At 36.9% G+C, this 21,300-nt stretch overlaps 3 protein-coding genes across 3 annotated transcripts; all 3 read left to right on the forward strand.

Annotated features, from left to right (window-relative positions):
• The first annotated feature begins 803 nt into the window (after nt 1–803).
• On the forward strand, nt 804–3,642 carry LOC132863697 (fibroblast growth factor receptor-like). Its single transcript, XM_060896651.1, has 5 exons — nt 804–1,206; nt 1,289–1,387; nt 2,656–2,816; nt 2,903–3,034; nt 3,619–3,642. Exons 1-5 carry the CDS (start codon nt 1,098–1,100, stop codon nt 3,640–3,642), a joined length of 525 nt encoding a protein of 174 aa, XP_060752634.1. The 5' UTR covers nt 804–1,097.
• Nucleotides 3,643–3,694: 52 nt separating this feature from the next.
• LOC132863433 (fibroblast growth factor receptor homolog 1-like) lies at nt 3,695–5,917 on the forward strand. Its single transcript, XM_060896238.1, has 4 exons — nt 3,695–3,800; nt 3,905–4,004; nt 5,436–5,535; nt 5,691–5,917. Exons 1-4 carry the CDS (start codon nt 3,788–3,790, stop codon nt 5,751–5,753), a joined length of 276 nt encoding a protein of 91 aa, XP_060752221.1. The 5' UTR covers nt 3,695–3,787; the 3' UTR covers nt 5,754–5,917.
• A 1,130-nt stretch (nt 5,918–7,047) lies between these two features.
• apbb1 (amyloid beta (A4) precursor protein-binding, family B, member 1 (Fe65)) lies at nt 7,048–19,334 on the forward strand. The gene is made up of 14 exons (XM_060895665.1): nt 7,048–7,310; nt 8,597–9,438; nt 9,740–9,945; nt 10,120–10,173; nt 10,303–10,379; nt 10,486–10,546; nt 10,775–10,921; nt 11,029–11,156; nt 13,311–13,425; nt 13,802–13,886; nt 14,291–14,371; nt 15,136–15,251; nt 15,380–15,556; nt 16,413–19,334. Exons 2-14 carry the CDS (start codon nt 8,616–8,618, stop codon nt 16,572–16,574), a joined length of 2,232 nt encoding a protein of 743 aa, XP_060751648.1. The 5' UTR covers nt 7,048–7,310; nt 8,597–8,615; the 3' UTR covers nt 16,575–19,334.
• The last annotated feature ends 1,966 nt before the right edge of the window (nt 19,335–21,300 follow it).

The following is a 21,300-nucleotide window of genomic DNA, read 5'->3' on the forward strand; positions in this document are numbered from 1 at the left end:
ATGCATGGTGGGTTGATTGGCATCTCTGGAAAATGAATGAATGAGTGAGTGAATGAGAGTGTGCGTGTGCCCTGCGATGGGTTGGCACTCCGTCCAGGGTGTATCCTGCCTTGATGCCCGATGACACCTGAGAGGCACAGGCTCCCCGTGACCCGAGGTAGTTCGGATAAGCGGTAGAAGATGAATGAATGAATGTATTATTATTATTTGTATTTGTATTGATGTATTATTATTATTATTATTATAGTTATTGTTTTGTTGTTATTTTTGTTGTTGTTATATTTGTTGTTGTTTGTAATTTCTTTCTTTATAATTTCAGATGTTTACACATACATTAAGGTAGAAAACCATGACATCAAACTATTCAACACCACCCCCTGTCTATGTAACAACAGCACACAACAGCACAAAGAAAGACTTTTTGAGATGTGAAAAAGTATATGGTAAGAGAGGAAGAAGATACAGTTTTGTTTGTATACAGTCTGTAGGACTATATCTGTTGGACTGGCTTGTAAAGGAACTGAAATAAAAAGCTGACATGCTGCAGCTTCATTCTATACATTATCATTCATTAAAATCTTTGCTTTTCAGATGGAGAAAGCTTGCTGCTTTGTGCAATATTAATTATTTCTGCATTAATATTTCTCATCATCATAATGACTATAACGTGGTTGAAAACGTGAGTTTACTCCTGAGCTACACCAACACAGACTGCAATATTTAAAAGTCTTCGAATCTGAGATGCATACGCCTTAATAGCGTTTAACTTCTCTAGGTATCAGTCCACGACGCGCCGAATTAGGACTCAGCAGAACACACAGCAGCAGGCAACGTCTCATCCTTTTGCTGAAACTGATCGTTCAGAGCAAAGCCCTGAGTCTGAACAAATAATTAGAGTCCAGCTGGAACAAAATGACATTTCCTTCTCTGAATTTATGCAGAGTACAATGCCAGCAGTAAGATCTCTCTTTATATATGTAAAAGATGACGCTCTCTAAAAAAGTGTTGACTTAACGAAGGATGACCTAATGCTCATTATAATCATCATGTAAAACTATATTTCCCAGAGTTCTTCATTTAACAAAGCTGATCTTACTATGCATAAGCTCATTAAAGCTGGAAAAGAAGGAAAGTTGTATAAAGCAAAAATGATGCGTGGCACGATTAAAGGTCACACCATGTTTACCTGCAAGATCTACAATGAAGGTATGGTTGTGACATTTGACATTACTTCTTGGGTTAAGTAAAGACCTTGTGCTTTAGTGTGTTCTTGATCTTTGTGTTTTAGCTGCTGAACACAAGCATGTCCAAACAGAGGTTATGATCATGCGGAATTTAAACACACACATGAATCTACTACAACTTGTAGACTGGGACATCACAGGCGGTATGAATTGAGCGTTCTTATCACATTTACTGTCACTTCTTACAAACACTGCAGGTAGAAATGAAAAATAAAATACTTTTTCTGATTTTTGGATCTATGGTACGTCTTCTATTAAACTTGAGAAACAAATGTATCAAAGACCAGCAGAAATATATTCAGTTTAAAATAGTTAAAGAATAATTTTAGTACTTTTGTTTATTTGTGTCTTTGAAGCTGGTTTAATCTCTACAATTAACCTAAAAAGCTGATAACTATGTCATTTTTTGTAGAGTCGTGATATACTGTACAGGTCAATTTCCTTTACAAACATTATAAATAACACTCTATAATTTGAAAAGTACAACAAAGCACATTTTGACAGAGAGTTGTCTTGCACCTCCAGGGTTGTGTGGGATGATTTCTCTCTCTGTCCTGCGTCTGTGCAGTTCGTATATTCTTCCTGCACTTCAGGGGTTCCTCTGGGTTCTCCAGTTTCTTACCCCAGTCCAAAGACATGCATTGTTGACTATTTGGCATATCTAAATTGTCTATAATGTGTGTGGTTATGCCCATCCAAGGAGTCCCCTGGCTTGTGCTTTAGTCCCCTGAGAGTTTACAGACTGCCTGTGGCCCCATGTATGATAACCGGTATAGAAAATGGATAGATGAAACGAATAGATCTAACTTTTTAGATAATAGATAAAACTTTTTTCAATATTCAGGTCTCAAAAAAAAGATTTTTTAAACATTTTTTTTTTTTACATATGCACATTCCAATTAAATTTTATTACAGTATATAAAATTAACATTTTATACTTTTTTTCCATAACTGTGCATGATATGTTCTATTAAACAATGCAGAAATAATTGTCCAACAATCTTTTCTGTCTTTCACTCTCTTTCCCTTTGAAGTGTATTTTTATTTTAACATCTAATTAATATCTATGTCCAGATTTTTTTATTAAACAATCAAATTTCCGCATATTTATTTAGGCAAAGCCAGATTTGCATAATTACATCCTTTTTTTCAATTAAGAGTTCATAAATATTTGGATTGCTGGTTGATCGTGATACTGACTATTAATTACATGAAACCCTATTCACCTGTAGTGTTTTTTCACTGTTGAAAGTGGCTTTGTTATGAATCGAAAGTAGTTGAAAGGATTCTTTTTTTAGTATATTGTCTTGCAACAATTGTTTATTTCACTTCAGTTCAATACAGATTCAGGTACTTGCTCTGTTACTACATTTATCTGAAAAAACTTAGATTGTTTGTCTGTGTGTCAAAGTGCCCTACATGTTAATTATGGAAGATGTAGAACATGGCAGCCTACGCACCTTCCTTAAGGCAAATAAAGAAAGGTTGTGCAAAGATACAGAGCTACAGCATCGCTTCACCATTGCACTTTACCACATAGCACAGGCCTTGAATCATCTGCACTCCAAAATGGTACTTGCATTCAAACCTCATTTGCATTTTCTTTAAGCTTCATGAGTTATTATAGCGTGATACATTGACTGTTATTGGATCAGCAGATACTGCACTGCAATCTGGCACTAAGGAATATCATGGTGCACAGATTTCCTCATGAAGTAAAAGTGGCTGAGTTTGGACTGGCCAGAGACGTAACAAGAGGACGGAGCCTTTCAGGAAGCTGTAAGAAGAACGTAAGTTTAAAGCTTTCAGCTTTCTCAAGATTATTGGCACGAACTAAGTTTTTCTTTCATTTAAACACAACCTATGTTCATTTAGGAAGACACGTATCAAGTTGAACAAAAGGAAATATGACAAAAATGCAATTTTTAAAGAAAAAACTATAATAATTGTGTGACATAGGTTAAGCTTTTATTGTTGTTTACTAATCTCTCTGTGCTTGTTAGTAAGGCAAATCCTTCTTTTACAGAAGTTTTGGATACAAAAACGGGGATGACACCCAACAATGAGTATTCGTGTATATAATATTTACTCATTAAACGATAATATTCTTAGTGAACCCAAAATAAGAATCGTCATGTGAGAAATATCAGATCACATCATTTTAAACTCAAGTTTGTATTTCTAGCAAGAATGCCATTTCCATTTTCTTCGTGGATTAGAGTGATGTTTGCAAGCTAAGTATTTTCCACATGTATGCAGAAGAGAGGCTAGACAGTTCTCTCTAATCTGTGCCTTTTAAGGAAGTTAAGAAGATGCCTTGTTTTATTCGAGTCTTTGCTTGCTTCATAATGTTGAAACATTTTACTGCAAATAGTCCAAGGTGCTCATCCTCAAGTAGCACGCTGCAGTCTGGTGGCTTACCTATTTTCATAATCTCCATACAGAAGCGAGTTCCCTTTAGATGGTACCCTCCAGAATATTTCAAGCATGATTTCTATGAATTTGAAGGAGATGTCTGGGCTTTTGGAATCGTAATCTGGGAGATGCATACATTCGGTAGGTGGAAGAAAAAGAGATCTTAAAGAATGCCATCTTACAGTATATAAAATGTTTAATCAATAATCCTGAACCCTTCTGAACCCTTCATTAATATATTCCAGGCACTGTACCATACCCTTATTTGAAAACATCAGCGGAAGTTGTGAGATATATATGTGCTGGCCGCAGGATCCGAGACCCTGAAGAGTGCAGGCCAGAAATGTGAGTAGCTGTGGTTAGACTTTCCGACTCATTTCTGAGGAGAATGATGTGTAATGCAGGGTGGAGTAATAAACATCATTTTTAATTGTGTTTGGATTATGGTGTTTCCATAATAGTCAGTGTCACCAGAACCCCCGTTTATCATTGTTTACTTGCAACCATCTCCAATAGAGAAAATGTCTTTTGTAGGATTTCCCAAGAAACTGAACAGCCCTTAAGGGTCAGCACAAAAGAGCCTTTATAGTATAATACCTATTCATTCATTAATTCATCTTCAGATCTTCAGAAACTTCCAGATTTGGAGAATATACCAGAAACCCTGGATATGAGGCATGAATACACACAGCATGGGACACCAGTCCACCCCTGGACACCATACAAACACGTCCACACATTCACACACAGGGACATTTCAGAGTAGCCAGTCCAACCTACAGACATGTTTTTGGAGGGGAGAAAAAAACAGAGACCATGGAAACTCCATAATGACTTATACTAAAGTTATTCTTATCATACTGCTGCCCCAGCAAAACACTAGACAGTGTGGGCAGGTAGAATGAGTCCAGAAGTTTACTACACATGCTGAAACTAGCTTCATCGGAAATAAAAAAACCCACTCTGGTGCTATTTATGGACAGTCTATCCAGTCCACCTTATCATTGCTGTGCACCTCAAGGAACTTCGAGCCATATTGTCAACACATCACCATGTTGTTCACCATCCCACTTACTATTTACTGAAATTACTGACTGTAAAGTGTTAACCTATGCAGTTAATAATGTTTTTATTTTAATACACTAGAAGGTTAAAGGTGTCTCTTCTTATCCAACTTTCATGCACTGGACCAGTAAAAAAAAGCAAATTAGTTATGCTTTCCAGAAGACCCTCACAGCTACATTAATAGTGCATAACAACATATTTCTGCTTTAAATGGTTTCAACCTTGACTCCAGAATTATTAAAGCCTTCTACTGTATGTGTTTTCATACTTTTAGACTACTATTATCTCAGTACAACATCCAACATGAAGCTCATGTATATGATATTGTATATGCTGTAGATTCTGTAGAGTGTTACTTACTGTTACTGTTAAAGACTATCTGGAGCATTAGACCTATATACATTTGCACACATCCTCATTTATGCGGTTATCGAATAAGCCTATCATCACTTGAAGGAAAAGACCAAGTTAATTTTTTGGCTAACGGGGCTGGAACCCAGTGTGGCCTTCTGTTGTTGTAGCTCATCTACCTAAAGGTTGATGTTTTGTTTAGGTGCGGTATCCTTAATTGCAATATGGAAGCATTTTCCTCTGACCTTTCTTATGAACAAAATGATTCCAATGTATTAACGTACCTATAAAATATTTTCGTAAGCGCAAAGTAAGCATCTGATGTAAACACTGTCGATTTAAGATTGAATGTTTCTGCAGGCTTCAGATGATGAGAGCCTGTTGGCAGGAGCCCTACATCATGAGACCTTCCTTTTTGGATATTGTCAGTGATCTGGAGAAAACTCTGGAAAATGATCGTGTAAGTGTTCTTAAGTTAGCAAACTACAATATGAATATAAGGATCAGCATCATTTTAAAAGTAGTATTCACTTTCTGAAAATTTGCAATTATGAAATATCAATAGAAAACTATGAAACTAAAGTATTTGTGCATTTCTGTGTGTGTCATTCTTAGGATTATGTGAATATGGAGATCGGCACTGTCATTGTAACGGTGGAGTCTGAAGATGGAGATTAATTATTATGCCTATTATGCTATTAATGAATAATTATTAGGATTTAAGATCAATTGTTGGATGTATATCATTCAGGACTTCAGTAGATACATGTATAGGATTGTTGGCCTATTCATCAGAAGGTTGTGAGCTTGAATCCCAGCCCCACCAAGTCCCCACCTGAGTAAAGCCCTCAACACTTAAATGTATAAAATGAAATAAAAATGCAAGTCATTCTGGCTTCTGCTAAAAGGCAGAAGGCTTCTGCTAAATGCCGTAAATGTAAATAAGCATGTAAAATATTTACTACTACCTTTGGAAACAAAGCTCATATTAAGGAAAGTTGAGCTCTCCTGGACTGTCACTATAATTAAATTGTAATTTAAAATTGTAAGGCTTTAACTTTTTATATATATTTTTATATTTAATTATATAGCAATTTAAAGCATTTCATATACAAAAGATGTATAATATATAATGTGTATATATATATATATATATATATATATATATATATATATATATATACACAATATATATTATGTATATACAGTATAGATACAAGATGTTTTATTATGTGTTCTATGAACGTGTATTGATCTGGCTATTTGAGCAGATAAATCAATTTAAAGAGCAATTATTTACATTAATCAGTGCAACAATTCTAAATCAATTGGCTCAAAAGATTACAAACTTGTGTGCAAAAAAATATTATATATTATATAATATACAGTATTTGTGTGGCTCATTTAACACACTGTGATTTGCCATAATTGTATAAAATAATCATTCTCTAACTCATCATCATTTGAAAATGAATGTCAGGCCTCACATATTATTTAGAGACTACTAAATATAATTATTTGTAGCATGTATTGTATTATATTATATCCTATTGAAGTGTAGTTATATACTGTTATATACTGAAATATATAGTTATATACTGAAAAATGTCATCTTTCCTTATGAATTAAAAAATCATATCATATATCTTATTGCAGTGTAGTTATATACTGTTATATACTGAAATATATAGTTATAATATTTCCTTATGAATTAAAAAATCATATCATATTGGAGTATGATAAAAACTATATGTGGAGTTTTTTCAAATTAAGTGTTTTTGTCGTATATATAATGATTTATAATGAGCTCGGATTATCACTAATCAAAAGTGCTTTAACAACTAATATAAAAAATACAAATAAAATGCAGCATCTCCTCCGTTCATTCTTTCACCGCCCTACCTGCTCCTCTGACGCTATGTTTACGTGGGCTGTATGACGTAGGAAACAGCTAACAGCCTTAGCTAGCTAGCAGGCTAATCGTGGAGTTGACTCCAATTTCTGATTCCTGGTTTTCCTCGCAAACATAGGAGTCGATTCCTAGACGGAGCCGATTCGACTGCACTGTATGGTATTGACGACGTTTAAATGAAGAATCGATTCTTCGTGGTGTCGACTCCTAGCCATAGAATACGCTACAACGGAGCAGCTGTGATTGTGGAGGTTGACGGTTTTTTTCTTCGCTGCTTTAGTAATAGTAAATGGTGGATATTTATGAAAAATATTTTTTAGAAGGTGAGTTGATATTGTTCTTGAGTTTTATTTGACTAAAGCTGTCATTTGTTTATTGAGAGTTAGCTAGAAGGGTGTGTTTGTGTTGGGGCGAGATTAGCGGTGTCCACAGTCAAGATCATGGATGATGAACTCGTTAGCTTTTTTGCTAGGTGTGGAATTTACCTCGGTGGCGATTAAGCCGTTTATGTCGTTTATTTAAATGTCATATTTTTACTTGAGATCATTTTGACATAACATTTCAACGTGTAAGCCTTTCGTTAACCCGCTATTAGCTCGGTTGTTAGCTAGTTTGACCAGCTAGGCTAATGTTTAATGCGCAGGTAACGGGACGGCCCACGCTAGCTCGGTTCTACGTGATGTTGCAGAAAATATACAAGCCGGTAAATGCTGCTGTGTTAGAATAAAATCTCCGTGTTTCGATATCATTTAAGAATCAGATGAGATGTAATTCACCATATAAGAGAAAACCCGATATTTAATATGCTAACACTTACAACAAGGCCTCGTTAGAAACCAGGTTTGCAGTCAAATAAATCCAAGCAACAATAATTATAATAATAATATCCAGAAACCTCGAATTCAATGTAACATGGTACTGAGATGTTAATTATTTGAATATATTTTGGTCAATAAATGTAAGCAGGCACCACATTTAATGGTGTGTCTATAAATATGTGCAATTCTCAAACTTTTTACAGGCAGAAACACCTTTCAGAGATCAGATCTCCAGGAAGATTTATTTTCTGATCATATTCCAACTGTCTAAAAATAAAAATAAGCCAAGAGTAATTTGATTTGTGAACTGTCATTTACAGCAACTACACCATAATTATAATAAGTATAGCTACTTCAGTAGTAGCTGATAGTCATCAAACCATTAAAATATAGAAATAAAACTATAATAATAATAAAGTTGACTTGAAAATCACTATATTAAAATACCACATTGGACGCCATCTAGCTAGGCAGTGACTGTAATCAGTGACATGATACTAATTGCTCTAATTACCCAATACTGAACCTGTAGTGATATTAGCTTAGTGACCCTTCTACTTTGAATGCAATGCTGCATGTACATTGTTTGATTTAAGGCAATTCAATATTTCTGTTTACTACACTAGAGTCTCATAAAAGTTTAGAAAGCTGGCTGTCTGAAACATTGCTCTGATTGTGTACATTTTTAAAGTAAGGTGCGTATTTTAATTATGATTCAATTGTAATGAGGCCCCCCCCCCCCCTTCTAAACATTCTAAATAGTTTGTTGTTCTTCCTCCAAACCTTTCCAGAGGTGTACAATCCTGTGCCATGTCTTTGGAGAGCACATCAGACCTGGTTAACGAGAACACGTGTGTACCCTCCTCGCTGAGCCTTGATCTACGCTGCCCACACAGTGCTCTACTGGACACAGAGCTAGGCCTAAAAGGCAAAGCTAAAGGCTCGTCCACTTCTTCTACTAAGAGCCGCCATATCTACGCCAGCACCACCACCTCACACCTCCTCACCGGCAGCATGGGTGGCCGGGACGATGATGTGTCTCACCGTGAGGAAGAGCGAGCAAGGAATCAAGAAAATGAGCAAGGTCACTCAGTGTCTGGGAACAATGCCAAGTGGATGAAGGAAGGTCAGAACCAGCTGCGCAAAGTTGCAGAGCAGCAGCAGGACCTCAATAGAAATCCAGACCAGAACCTTAACCTAACAGAAAATGAGAATGAGAGTCCAGACGTGAACCCAAACCAGAACCATACGCTTGATGAGCAAGAGCATGATGTGGAGAACAATAAGAACTTGAAGGTTCTCTGCTCAGATGTAGACATCAGGAATACTGCCAATGAACCTTTACTGATTGATACCTCTGAGGTTCCCAAGAGCAAGGAGCAGGAGGAGGAAGAGGAGGATGAGGATGAAGAAGATGACGAGGAGGAAGAAAGCCTGCCAGCCAGTGGTGGAGAGAAAGACACAGATTCCTCCGAGGCGCAGAGCAGCAGTGAGTCGAGGAAAAGCGGTGAAGGTGGAAGCAAGAACAGATGTTTACTGTTCGGCAAGAATGGTGCTCCCAGTGATGAGGACTCCAGCTGTATGTCTCTGTCTCAGGGGAGCACGGCCACCAGCACTCCCGATGGAGATACAGGTAACGCAGACATGAAAAGAGAAAATACATTTTTTTGCATTTAAAGACTTGTAATACATTGTTGTCAGATTTTATTGATATGGAGCTCATAATGAGCTATTGGCAAACTAATTAGCAGTAAAGTTGTGAAATGTTTATTTGTTTCAGGCCTTTTGTTTATATTTTCCTGTGGATTGTACAAAGCTTAATCTGCAAGTAAAGCATGCTGCTTAGTTGTAAGCCTTAAATAGCTCTGTGTAACAGTTTCTCTCTGCTTTCATTTTTTTTTTGCTGTCCCACCACCTCTTGGTGTGAATATTAGAGTCTTACTGGGACCGCAGTGCGTTTGAGACAGACACCGACCTGCCAGCCGGGTGGATGAGGGTGCGGGACACTTCTGGCACCTACTACTGGCACATTCCAACAGGCACCACACAGTGGGAGCCACCATCTCCGATGGAGGAGGGTGCAGTGCCAGAGAGACCATCAAGCACCTCCCCTGCAATTACACCCTCTGAGGAACCACAGGTACAAGCAGTGGTCCATTTTAAATGTACCATTTTTATAATATACTTTCTACCAATAATACTGTACACTTGGACAGCAGTGTTAATAGTTAAAAAGGAAGCGTTCTTTCTCTGATCTAAAGTGTTTGTGTGTATATATCATAAATCAAGCATAAAACCTTGCTTCTGTTTTTAGATTACATGGAACGGTGTTCCTCGTCAAAACAGATTCAATGATGACTTGTGGAAGGTGGGTCAAGTGGTTCTTATTTCAGCTTGGTGTGGTTTGCTGTCTATTTATATACTGCACATTAATACCCTGTTTAACTGTAAACTTTTGAAGCCTGAGATGTTTTGCTGCCGTTTTATTTTGTTGAAGGAGGAGGATGTAACATCTGACCAGAGTCTAAAGGAATTTGAAGGAGCTACACTGCGCTACGCCTCCATCAATCTCAGGTATAACTTATTTTTTGTATAACTTATTTCTGCCCTAATAAAAACAGTATATATTTTTGCTCTTAAAACATGTTAGTACAAATGTATTTACTGTGTTTATTTACAGCTGTGCACAGTCAGAGGGAGAAGAGAAACCAAGTTCATACAACAATGATGGAGAGGCCAAGGTATGGAATGTATTGTGTAGTAACCCTCCTCTGCTACATTTGTCAGACTTCCTTCCTTAGAAGCTAAATGATTTAAAATAAATATTAGGGAAGTTGGCTTGATTCTGGAAAATGTTTTTTCCTGTTCAGATTCCATTTTAGTTTAGAAAAGTTTGTAGTGCAAGCAAAGCTGTGCTCCCACGAATCAGATCTCAATTCAGTCTTTTCTGTCATGTGTGACTTTTGTAGTGTTTTGCTGTGCGATCTCTGGGTTGGGTGGAGATATCTGAGGAAGAGATGGCACCTGGCAAGAGCAGCATTGCTGTCAATAACTGCATCAGACAGCTCTCCTACCACAAACACAACTTGCACGACACAGCCGGTATCTGGGGAGAGGTGCGTGCACGCGTGTGTGTGTTAGCGTGCGTGAGGTCTTTGTTTCTGTTTTGCTGCAAGGGGGAATGAATAAAAAAAGTTGGTGATTATGCCACTGCATTCTCCAGGGAAAGGACATGCTCCTGGTGCTGGAAAACGAGATGCTAAATCTGATTGATCCTCTGGGACAGACCCTTCTCCACTCACAGCCTATAGTCAGCATCCGTGTGTGGGGTGTCGGCAGGGACAACGGCAGGTGAGTAGACTCTAACAGGAGAAAAGGTGTGACCAAAACATAAATCTTTAGTAAATAAATGGAATATCTTTGTACTCATTGCATGGCCCTAAAACCTGACCTCACTGACCTTTTAAGTGTGTAGTGAGGATGAGTTTATATACTCCACCATTTATGGTCATGCAGAAAAGAGAGAGGCAACATTCTAAACTGTCTATTTGTATCTTCTTATAAACACAATAAAAACAAAATTGTGTGATTTTGTACATGCCAAAAAACAATCAGGACCTATTTTCTGCTCTCTCCAGCTCTGTGCAGTTTTATCTGGAGCACGTCGCAACAATGAAACAAAACTAATCTCGTCATAGTTGCAACGAAAGCAGAAAAATGTCCTAAAGAAACCTTTTCAGTGGACCAATTTAAAATGAAAACAAATATTCTGTTTGTCCAAGATGCATAACATCTAACGATGAATACAGTTTTTCTGTCACAGCTTATTGGTGCCAATATAGACACACCCAGTTGCATCGTAATAATCTACGCAAACTATTCACATGAGATTAGCGCACATAGCTACCACTGCAGTGGCATTCCACATGGATATACCCATTGGGGTGGGTCATTGTCTCCCTAGGTGTGATAATACATCAATATTCATGCCTGTTGGAGCTCCCTCTCATACTGCCTTTCTCAAACAAAGTGTCATACAAAAGCATCAATGCATTGTTTTATGTGAATGAATGAACAGGACGGTTTTTACAACAACGTTGTAAAAAAGACTCAGGTCTTCATAATCCAGGGCACAAAAGTTTGTGTAAATGTACTTAAGTGTTTTATTGACCTGTCACAACATCTCAAAAAAAACAACTTTTTTTATCACTAAACATGTTTAAACTTGATTTTTTCAAAATTACAAACGTACACATGCGTGTTGCTTGCAAATTGTAGCAGAATTTGTTTAATGTAGTGCATTAAGACTCTTGCTATTATTGTGCTATATTTAACTGAAATAAGAACAATGTTCATGGCAAGTCAACACATCCTTAGGATCTTTAAAAAAGGCATCAGACCTCGAAGAGATGAAGAGAGTGTTAAAGATTTATTTGTATATTTAATTTGTACAGTTTTACTATAAATTTAAGTATTTCCCATGGAGTAATTTAACATCCAAACTTTAAAATTTCAATAGATTATATTCTGGCAACATGATGCTTTTTTTTTTTTCCTTATCACTTCACTTTTTTCCAGGGGTTGCTATTTAACCTATTCATCTGTTTTATGTATTAGCTTTTACCATCATTTATTTTAAGTACAGCTAAGCTATTATTCACTTTTAATGAGAGTTGTGATGTTGAGCAACCTCAGAAAAGACTACTAAATAATTTTGTCCATAAAAGAAAAATTGGCAACAGATCTATTCAAAGGAGCAGTAATTCTCCAGCAAGGCATATTGCACTGAAAACACTAAGAACCCTTCCTCTTTTCTACGACTATATATTCTTTGTTCTGCTTTTTAAATGTCCGGCTGGATGCCGAGCTAAAAGATTAACAGAAGTCTAAATTGTGAATATAAATGTTGTGATTGTTTTTCTTTCACATTCCTGCCACAATGCTTTTTTTTTTCTCCTGTTAAATGATGCTGATCCTATTTTACTAGATTCAATGCTTAATGATGCATGATATATTTGATTTTAGTTTAATTTGACTTGCTAGACTAAGTTGGACTTTTGTTGTGCTCCCTCATTGGTTTGCTGTTCAAACTTGTTTTGGTTTCTCTCTATGCTGCTGCATTCTTGGATTCAGGGAGAGGTAGTGTATCGCTATTAATGTGCTTTATTTTCCATATTTGTTGTTGTCATGGCGATATGTTGCCGCAGCTGATTTTTCACCCCGCTAGCCTCATTCTCATGGCCAGCTCACTGTTGTGTGGGATCCTCCCTAGCAGTGTAAAGTGCATTTACATTTATATTCACTCTGTAGTTTGCAAGTCTTCATATGTTACTAATTTGATCGACTTAGAAATATTAATAGTATAAAATTGTAGTGTTCTTCATTTTGTCCTTTTATCGTTTCAATCTTAAAGCCATCCATCTTCCATAACCCTCACAACCCAAATATGTGTGTGTTTTTGTGCATGTGAGCACGTGTGAGTTATGACTGTTTGTTTCACCACAGGGACTTTGCCTACGTGGCGCGAGACAAGCTAACCCATGTTCTAAAGTGTCACGTGTTCCGGTGCGACACTCCGGCCAAGAACATTGCCACCAGCATGCATGACATCTGTTCCAAGGTTAGCATTTCTATGGAACTAGCAATGAATGCAGGTTTTACAGTGAATCCAAAAATCTTTTTATAAATGAGAGAGAGAAAAAAACGGTGACTATATGCACCATGGAGTCTGTCTAATATAGCATTTTGTGTGTGTTTTTGGCAGCTATTTTTATGTTGTCATTGTGAAATAATCTTCTAATCATTCTGCAATAAGGCCATGTAGAAAAGTTTAGCATTTTGGTTTTTTTTTTTGTGAAATTTTGTGAATTTAAATAAAAAAAAAAAGGTTGAATTAACCTTTATAGAATTGTATTTACTGAAAAGCAACTTTAAGAAAAGGGAAATGCTTAATTGTTGTAAAATTTCTTGTTGTCTGGCCTTTGCTTATGCTGCAGATAATGGCACAGAGGAAGTCCTCAAAATCAAGCCTCACCAGACTCAACATAGATCCTTCCAAACTAGTGGACATTCCAGTACAGGGTATGTAGAGTATTTAGAACAATATTGGACATGCATGTACATCCCTGTAGGCTAGAAAAAATCTAGAAGGTGTGAGGTTTTTATACCCATCACACAGATGCCACACCTGATTCCACCTGTTTAATCACGTGGCTTTCAGTAGACTCCGATGTGGCTTCTGCTTGATTGGTATGAAGACCTGCACCCACACCGGCCTTATTCAGATAAGTTTGGAATCCCCTGCTTTAGTAGATGGTGCTGGTGGGTTGTAATTTGGACAAGTAAAGATAAGAGAGAAAAAAAACAATGTTTTTACAATATTCAGCTGCCCAATTTTGTGTAGCCTGTGACCACTGTAGCTTCAGATTTGTGTTCTTTTTGTATGGGAAAGTAAGTCTCTTGATTTCTAAATTTTTAACTTGTAGAGTTCCCAGCACCAAAGAATGAGCTGGTCCAGCGTTTTCAAGTGCGTTACCTTGGTAATGTACAGGTGGCAAAACCAGTAGGTAAGGAACAATTTTCTCTTTCACAGGCTTCAGTGTTGTTACCGTGTGAGTCCGAAAGCTGATTTTGTAAAGGCCAAATGCTACACTAGCTTCTCTTCCTGTTTTGCTCAGGAATGCAGATTTAGGAAAATGATTTAGGAAGGCAGAGGTATTTCCTGATTCAACCTCAGCATAGTTTCGAAGCCAGCATAGCCGTATTAAAACATACCAAGCAAGAAGTGTTGAAACTCAGGTCCTGGAAGGCCACTGAAGTACATAGATTTGTTTTTCCTTTTTAGACACCAAATTCAAATTTTGCTGTGATGTGGATTTCTGGGGGGCTTTATAGACATTGCAATGCACAAAATGAGGCTAAATTAAATTGGCTTTAAGTCATTTTGGTAATCCAGAATTCAGCTGTGCTGGAATCTTTTGGTTAAGTGAAAGTGAAAACTCTGAATTAGATTCTGCATAGTAAAGAAAATTCTGCCTGCGTTTAATTTAGCATCTGCACATTGAGATTAATAAAGAGGATGTGAGGAGGTGTCTATTTACATATGGTACTTTTTTATAAAGGGGCTACAGGAATGGAGTGTGACACCCCAGAGCCAAAGAAAAGTGGTGTTGGCCAACTATTATAGACCATGGGTGTATTTGGAATGTCCATTTACATAAGCGGTTGTACTTTCATCAGTAGGATTTAAGGTTATTTGTTTGTTTGTTTGTTTATTTATTTATATACATTGTAATACCGATTTTTGTCTTGGTGTGTGTTCTCTCTTTAGGCATGGATACACTTAATTCTGCCTTGGAGATAGCACTTGCCTCTAGAGACAAAGCAGACTGGAGTCCTGTGACTGTGAATGTGGCCTCTGCTACTCTGACTATACTTATTTCAGATGTGAGTGTAATCACACAAACAGTTTAAGAATTCTTTTTTGTAATTCAACCTGCTAGTTAAAACATTGCATTTATTTTGGTGGGGTTAAAATGGTACATTGTATGTATTTGTGTTGTGTGTGAATGTAGACTGAGGAGGTTCTATCAGAGTGTCGTGTTCGCTTCCTTTCATTCATGGGTGTGGGGAAAGATGTACATACTTTTGCCTTCATCATGGCTGAAGGCCCTGGAGATTTCATCTGCCACATGTTCTGGTGCGAACCCAATGCTGCCAGTCTGAGTGAGGCTGTGCAGGCTGCTTGCATGGTAAGTAAAAGGAACAGCGTACTATTGTTGATACGTAGATCAGAGAAGCCCTCCGTGGGAGCCCTCTGTTACTGTAAGCAAAGGGCTAACCACATTCTGGCAAATACTTTAGAAAAAGTACAAATACTAAAATAATGAGTTCTTGCTTGAGCAATAAAAAATATCAGTAGCTGTTATACTTCATAACAGTTATCACAGATACTGATTATACATGTTGGAACCACTAACTAATAAGAACAACGAAATATGAGGTTTGAATGTGTTACGAACTATTCCAACTCATCCTTAAAATCCAGTATTTTTTTTTTTTTTTCTGTAGGAAGTCTGCCTTATAACACGAGTATGCTACTGCATATTCAAAATGACACCCAAGAGCTGTGTTATCTCCTTTAAAAAAAAAAAAAAAAAAAAAAGGATTGATTGACAGTTGTGTGTGTGTCAGTATTTATTGACCCCCTGGAAGCCCTTCCCTGTCACACATAGGAGTAGGTCTCATTTAATCTCGTCAGGTTACAAAAAAAATGAAAGTACTTGTCATTAGGAAGTTATTAATAAAGCTGCTTGTTTTCCTGCAGCACGGATGTTCATGTTCAACACTATGCACCTGGTGGCTGCCATAAAACTCCATAAGCACATTAGTAATTTGTGAAATGACTGAAAAGTTCATTCCAAGGCATTCTCATGAATTTATGAAATTTAAGTTTATATTGCTTTGAGAATGAGCATGTGCAAAGTTTTTGCTCATAATCAGCCTTTTACAGACTACATTTAATGATGTTTTGAGGCTGCACTATATTGCATGTATAAAAGATTGCAGTATTTGTCATTTGATATGTCTGTGTGCACCTTGTTCCAGCTGAGGTATCAGAAGTGTCTGGATGCCAGGCCTCCCAGCAGTATCTCGTGTTTGCCTGGCCCTCCTGCAGACTCTGTTGCTCGCCGGGTGGGGTCCAGTGTCAAGAAGGGTGTGCAGAGCCTGCTGGGAACATTCAAGAGATCTGGAGCCCAAACACCGTGAGAAATCAAGTCCTCCCCACACTGGCTCTCATTCTCCACCTCCCTCTTCACCCCAGTTTGTCCTCCACTTGTCAGCTGTAGATCTCAATCAAGTTTGGGACACACATTTCATTTCTCCTGGCCTCTTCTGATGAGCTCAGGTTTCCCTGCATTTCGGTGTCATGAGCTGTGTGAATGTACGATCAAGACATGATTTAGAAAACAAAAGGAATATAGTACAATATAATTGTTACACAATAATTATGGGAACACCATTTCAAACTTTGGTCTAGGAAGATAGTATTGCATCTCATTAATGATTCTTCAGTAATGTCTTTTTTGGGGGTTTGAAAGCAGTTTAGCATTGCAATTTCTGTCTCCTTAAGAACTGGACCAAAATTAGCATCACAATGTACACTAAGAACCTTAGGTGTTCACATCTCAGAAAAAAATGCATACACTACACTTGCTTTTTAAAAACACTAAAACTAGCACCAACATTAATACAGTTGATGTAATGTGCTGTGTGTACTGTAACACTGCTGTTGACAGGTTTTTTTAATATAGAAAACATATGATAGTAAGTATGTTTAAATAGAATGGAAGGATCTTTTTAAAGTTGTGTGCAAATTTTCCGTTAACAGAAAACACTGTGCTTGTGAAGTCAGGATGCTTTCACACTTGTTTTTTTCCCCTCCATCGCGAGTTTTGCACATAATCCTATGGGAAGCAGCCACAGAGTACACTGCTTTTTAAAATGTTGCAGCCAGTGGTTTTTGATCATAGTGAAACACTTTTAATGCAGGAAAAACAGGAAAAAAACATGTGGAGATGTAGATGGGGAGATATTGGTGTGTGGCTGCATATAGCAGTGTCACACAGACAGCTCGTAAAATCGCAAAACTCACAGCAACCAACCAATCTCACTCATTATTACAGTTATAAAAATTACGTAATCTTTAATGCTGACAATAATCAAATCTAGATGGCAAGCTTGTCTAATTATCAATATTTTATTAATAGGACTGGTAAGAATGTTGTTACACTGTGTGTCATGTGTTCCCATAAAGGCACAATAAGTGAACTAGCCATTGGTTTTTCCTTTTAAAAAACAAAAAAGGCAAGTGTCAAAGCATCCTTACCACAGCTAGACTATAAATCTACACAGAGCATGACTGCGTTCTAGAAATCTACACTGAATATGACGCGTGACCACGTTTTGATGTGACCTTATCAGTGCATTATAAGTTTATTATTTACAAGTTTTGATGGTTTTTATCTGACTGGAATTATTTAAACAGATTATTTATATACTATAAAATAGCGTTACTGTATCATAGTCTTCCAAAAGGAACGGCTCAGCAAAGAGCCCCTGGATATTTCACTAGCTTAAACGGGCATTAGTGAGATTTTTTATTTTGTTTTTAAAGGATTTTAAGTTGTGTTGGAAGAATATTGTTTCCCTGCTGGGTGGGAATTTTTTTTTAGACATAGATTGTGAGATCTCACCACTTTTTTTTTTTTTTTTTTTTTTTTTTTTGTGTAGTAAAAAGAAGTGGTTCAATAATTTCTGAATGTGTGCAAGTCTGCCTTCATTGGGTTAGTAAAGTCTGATGTGGAGGAGAAATGCTTTAATCACCCTGTAGGTGTAGGCATCGAGATGTATCGGTAGAGGGCGCTCTCTGCTTTCTATTGGGTTTGTACTATAACATCAGGCTCATTTCTCAAATGTTTTCTTTGTGTGTATTTTCGAACAAAAATGTCATAATTTCCCATATACTCTTGAAAGAACCATGTGTCACTTATGTCATGTGTATATACAGTTGATACACTGATTAATTCCATCTCTCATGCACCTTGTAATATAATTCACCATGACTTTGCCTCATTGTTTGGCTTTAAACCAGTACCAGCCAGTCACAAAACATCGCATCCTACGATTACTCACTGAATGTTGTGTATATAAACTAATATAGTGATAGTAGCAGAATGCAACCATATAAAGTAGCACATTTCTCTGAATGCTAACAGGTTGTGTAAAACTGTACTTCACCCACAGACATTTCTTTAGATTTACTCTTCACTTGGCTTGTGAATAAGCCTTAGCTTTTAGCTCAGCTGCTAATGAGTGAATGTTGAGTGAATGTTGTCTGAAAGGAAATGGAGTTCTGTCTTTTTTTCCCCCCACATTTTATTATTGATTTCAAACCATGTCACAGTAGCTTGCACTGCAGTCGCTCTACTAAACAAAATTGTATATGTGGTTGTGTGTCTGCATTTCCTGTATAAACTGTAAGGTACTGTAGATCTAGAACACTTCATGTCATGGAGCTTGGTAACAACATGGAATAATATCTATGTATTGTACCTTATAAGAGGAATGTAAATGTAAGTTGTTTGACTAAACCATTTTAGGAAAATCTGCTTTTTTTTTTAAAAAATAAATAAAAATGTAATGAATGACTGTGCCAATGTGCACAAAGCCACCATAACCAGCCAGCCAACATCACATTTCTTTGTGCATAATAAAGCCATCTGTGAGCGAGTTCTCTGTGTATAGGTGTGTGCTATGGTAGTGCATTTTGTCACATGTAATATGCAAATATTATTCAAGTGTTTAGTGTTTCTAGAATGCATTTTTCATTTCCGTAAACGAGAACATTTTTATTTTGTTATTGCTTGTTTTGAATTGCTTTCTTATAATGTAAATTAGGTGTCATGTACTGTATATACATATATATTAATGATGTGTCACTTGACAAAATAAAAGTTACTGTCTGTCTCCTCGCTCAGAACTGTGTGCTAAAACGAAATTTAAAATACAAGTATAAACCAATGTAGGGCCTCTTTATTTTATTTTATGCTAAAGAACAAGAAATATATTTATCCAATCTGGACAGCTGATTAGAGAGAGAGAGAGAGAGAAAACCCATCACCTGGTCCCTTTATACTCAAATGTTTTGTTTTTCCACCATTCTGTGTAAACGATAGAGAATGTTGTGTGTGAAAATCCAGTTAAAAGCCAGTCTATATTCTCAAACCATGCCACGAATAAAATTCACAGAAATATTCGAAACACCAACACTTTCATCATTGTTTGATGTAAAAACATTGTTTCTCACCTGTATGAGATCTATCTATCTATCTATCTATCTATCTATCTATCTATCTGTCTATCTGTCTGTCTGTCTGTCTGTCTGTCTGTCTGTCTCTGTCTAATCTATCTATCTATTTTTTCTAGTATAAAACCCAAACCGATCTCAGGTGTTGCACTCCATCAGGGACCACACAGCATTCTGCTAGTACTCCTTCATCCATTCTGTCCATGCGGCCTTTCCTTTTTTGATGTAAGTAACTTAGTTTTTTGTTGTGTAGTTAACACAGTTGCCCCTGTATGCTGTGCAATGGGTGGGTCCTTACAGTCATATTCTTGCACTACATTATGTGGAGATGTCATATCATCGCAGTGTAATCTCTATGCATTGTAGTTCTCATCTGTCTAAAGCTAGCCATTAAGCTGAATATGGCTCAACAGCAGGTGTACTGCTTTAACCCAACCTACTTAATCTACTTAAACCTGCAGTAGTAGATCACACTGACCACATGTTAATGTATACAGACAGGCTAGAAACCAAATTTTCTCCACGTACAGTACATTTATTTGAAAATTAAACAAATTATTCAATTTTTTTCCCCTTTTTCCAGCATTTACTTTTACTTCATTTCAGTTACTCGTCGTGATAGTCATCATTTTGCTCTCTTTTCTTACTGACTTCAAAATGCTCTGATTCTAAACCAGCATGCATTACTAATGCACATCACATCATTAAAACCTGGTCCTCAGTATGTACCACTATAGACTACTTCCCCAGACCGCCATGGAAAAGTCACATATTTTACCCCTTCCAGTGGAATCAGGATTAACTACTATCTATACTTGTCCATATTTTGCTTGTCAAGTATTTCTCTTCCATGAACCATTTAGCACTAAAGCACTTTTGTGCATAGTTACCCCATTTAATTACACCAGTAACTGTTTTTGGAAGAAACATGATGATAAAGGCATATTTGATGCTTGGTTTTGCATTGGCAGTATAGATTGATAAATGACAATAACAATAATAATAATAATAATAATAATAATAATAATAAATTACACAACAATAATAATTAATGTCTGAAAAATGTTTTCAAGAAGGGCTTATGATCTGCGTTACCAGATTGTGTTTTTCTGTTCAATTAGATATAGACATATTTGGAATAGTAAACAAGTCATAGTACATTTTTAGTGACTGATTGCTCTGGAAACATATTAATAATTGTTTACAATGTGCATGTGGTTGTGTGCATAGACTTCAAAGTTTTCCACCCACTGATATGGAAAAGTTTTGCTGAACTATTAACTTTTATTACAGAGTAAAAAATGGATATGTATCTGCACGAAGGGTGATATTGTACAAGACTATACATAGACATATACATATACGTGTCCATATACATAGACACTTTATGTAGACATCCTGTACATACTATAGACTGATGAGTGTTTACAGTAGCTCTTCTATCTGATCGGGCCAGATGTGCTAGCCTTGGCTCCACACTTTCATCCATTCGCATTGGGTGCCCATGATTTTGTCACTGGCTCACGTGTTGTCCTTCCTTCCACCACGTTTGGTAGGTATTAAGCACTCCTTACCAGATGTACTCTCCCAGTCGCCTAGGCATCACAATTTGGTCCATGTCAAAGT

This window comes from Tachysurus vachellii, chromosome 20 (genome assembly GCF_030014155.1).
Source record: "Tachysurus vachellii isolate PV-2020 chromosome 20, HZAU_Pvac_v1, whole genome shotgun sequence".
Classification (NCBI taxonomy): domain Eukaryota; kingdom Metazoa; phylum Chordata; class Actinopteri; order Siluriformes; family Bagridae; genus Tachysurus; species Tachysurus vachellii.

Bases quoted from the DNA above. Each gene is read 5' to 3' on its own strand.
- LOC132863697 (XM_060896651.1), top strand. From the start codon at position 1,098: ATGCATAAGCTCATTAAAGCTGGAAAAGAAGGAAAGTTGTATAAAGCA. The intron at 1,207-1,288 runs GTATGGTTGTGA...TTTGTGTTTTAG, and splicing joins CTGCAAGATCTACAATGAAG to CTGCTGAACACAAGCATGTC. The intron at 1,388-2,655 runs GTATGAATTGAG...TGTGTGTCAAAG, and splicing joins AGACTGGGACATCACAGGCG to TGCCCTACATGTTAATTATG.
- LOC132863433 (XM_060896238.1), top strand. The intron at 4,005-5,435 runs GTGAGTAGCTGT...ATGTTTCTGCAG, and splicing joins GAAGAGTGCAGGCCAGAAAT to GCTTCAGATGATGAGAGCCT. The intron at 5,536-5,690 runs GTAAGTGTTCTT...TGTCATTCTTAG, and splicing joins AAACTCTGGAAAATGATCGT to GATTATGTGAATATGGAGAT.
- apbb1 (XM_060895665.1), top strand. From the start codon at position 8,616: ATGTCTTTGGAGAGCACATCAGACCTGGTTAACGAGAACACGTGTGTA. The intron at 9,439-9,739 runs GTAACGCAGACA...TGTGAATATTAG, and splicing joins CACTCCCGATGGAGATACAG to AGTCTTACTGGGACCGCAGT. The intron at 14,372-15,135 runs GTAAGGAACAAT...TTCTCTCTTTAG, and splicing joins ACAGGTGGCAAAACCAGTAG to GCATGGATACACTTAATTCT.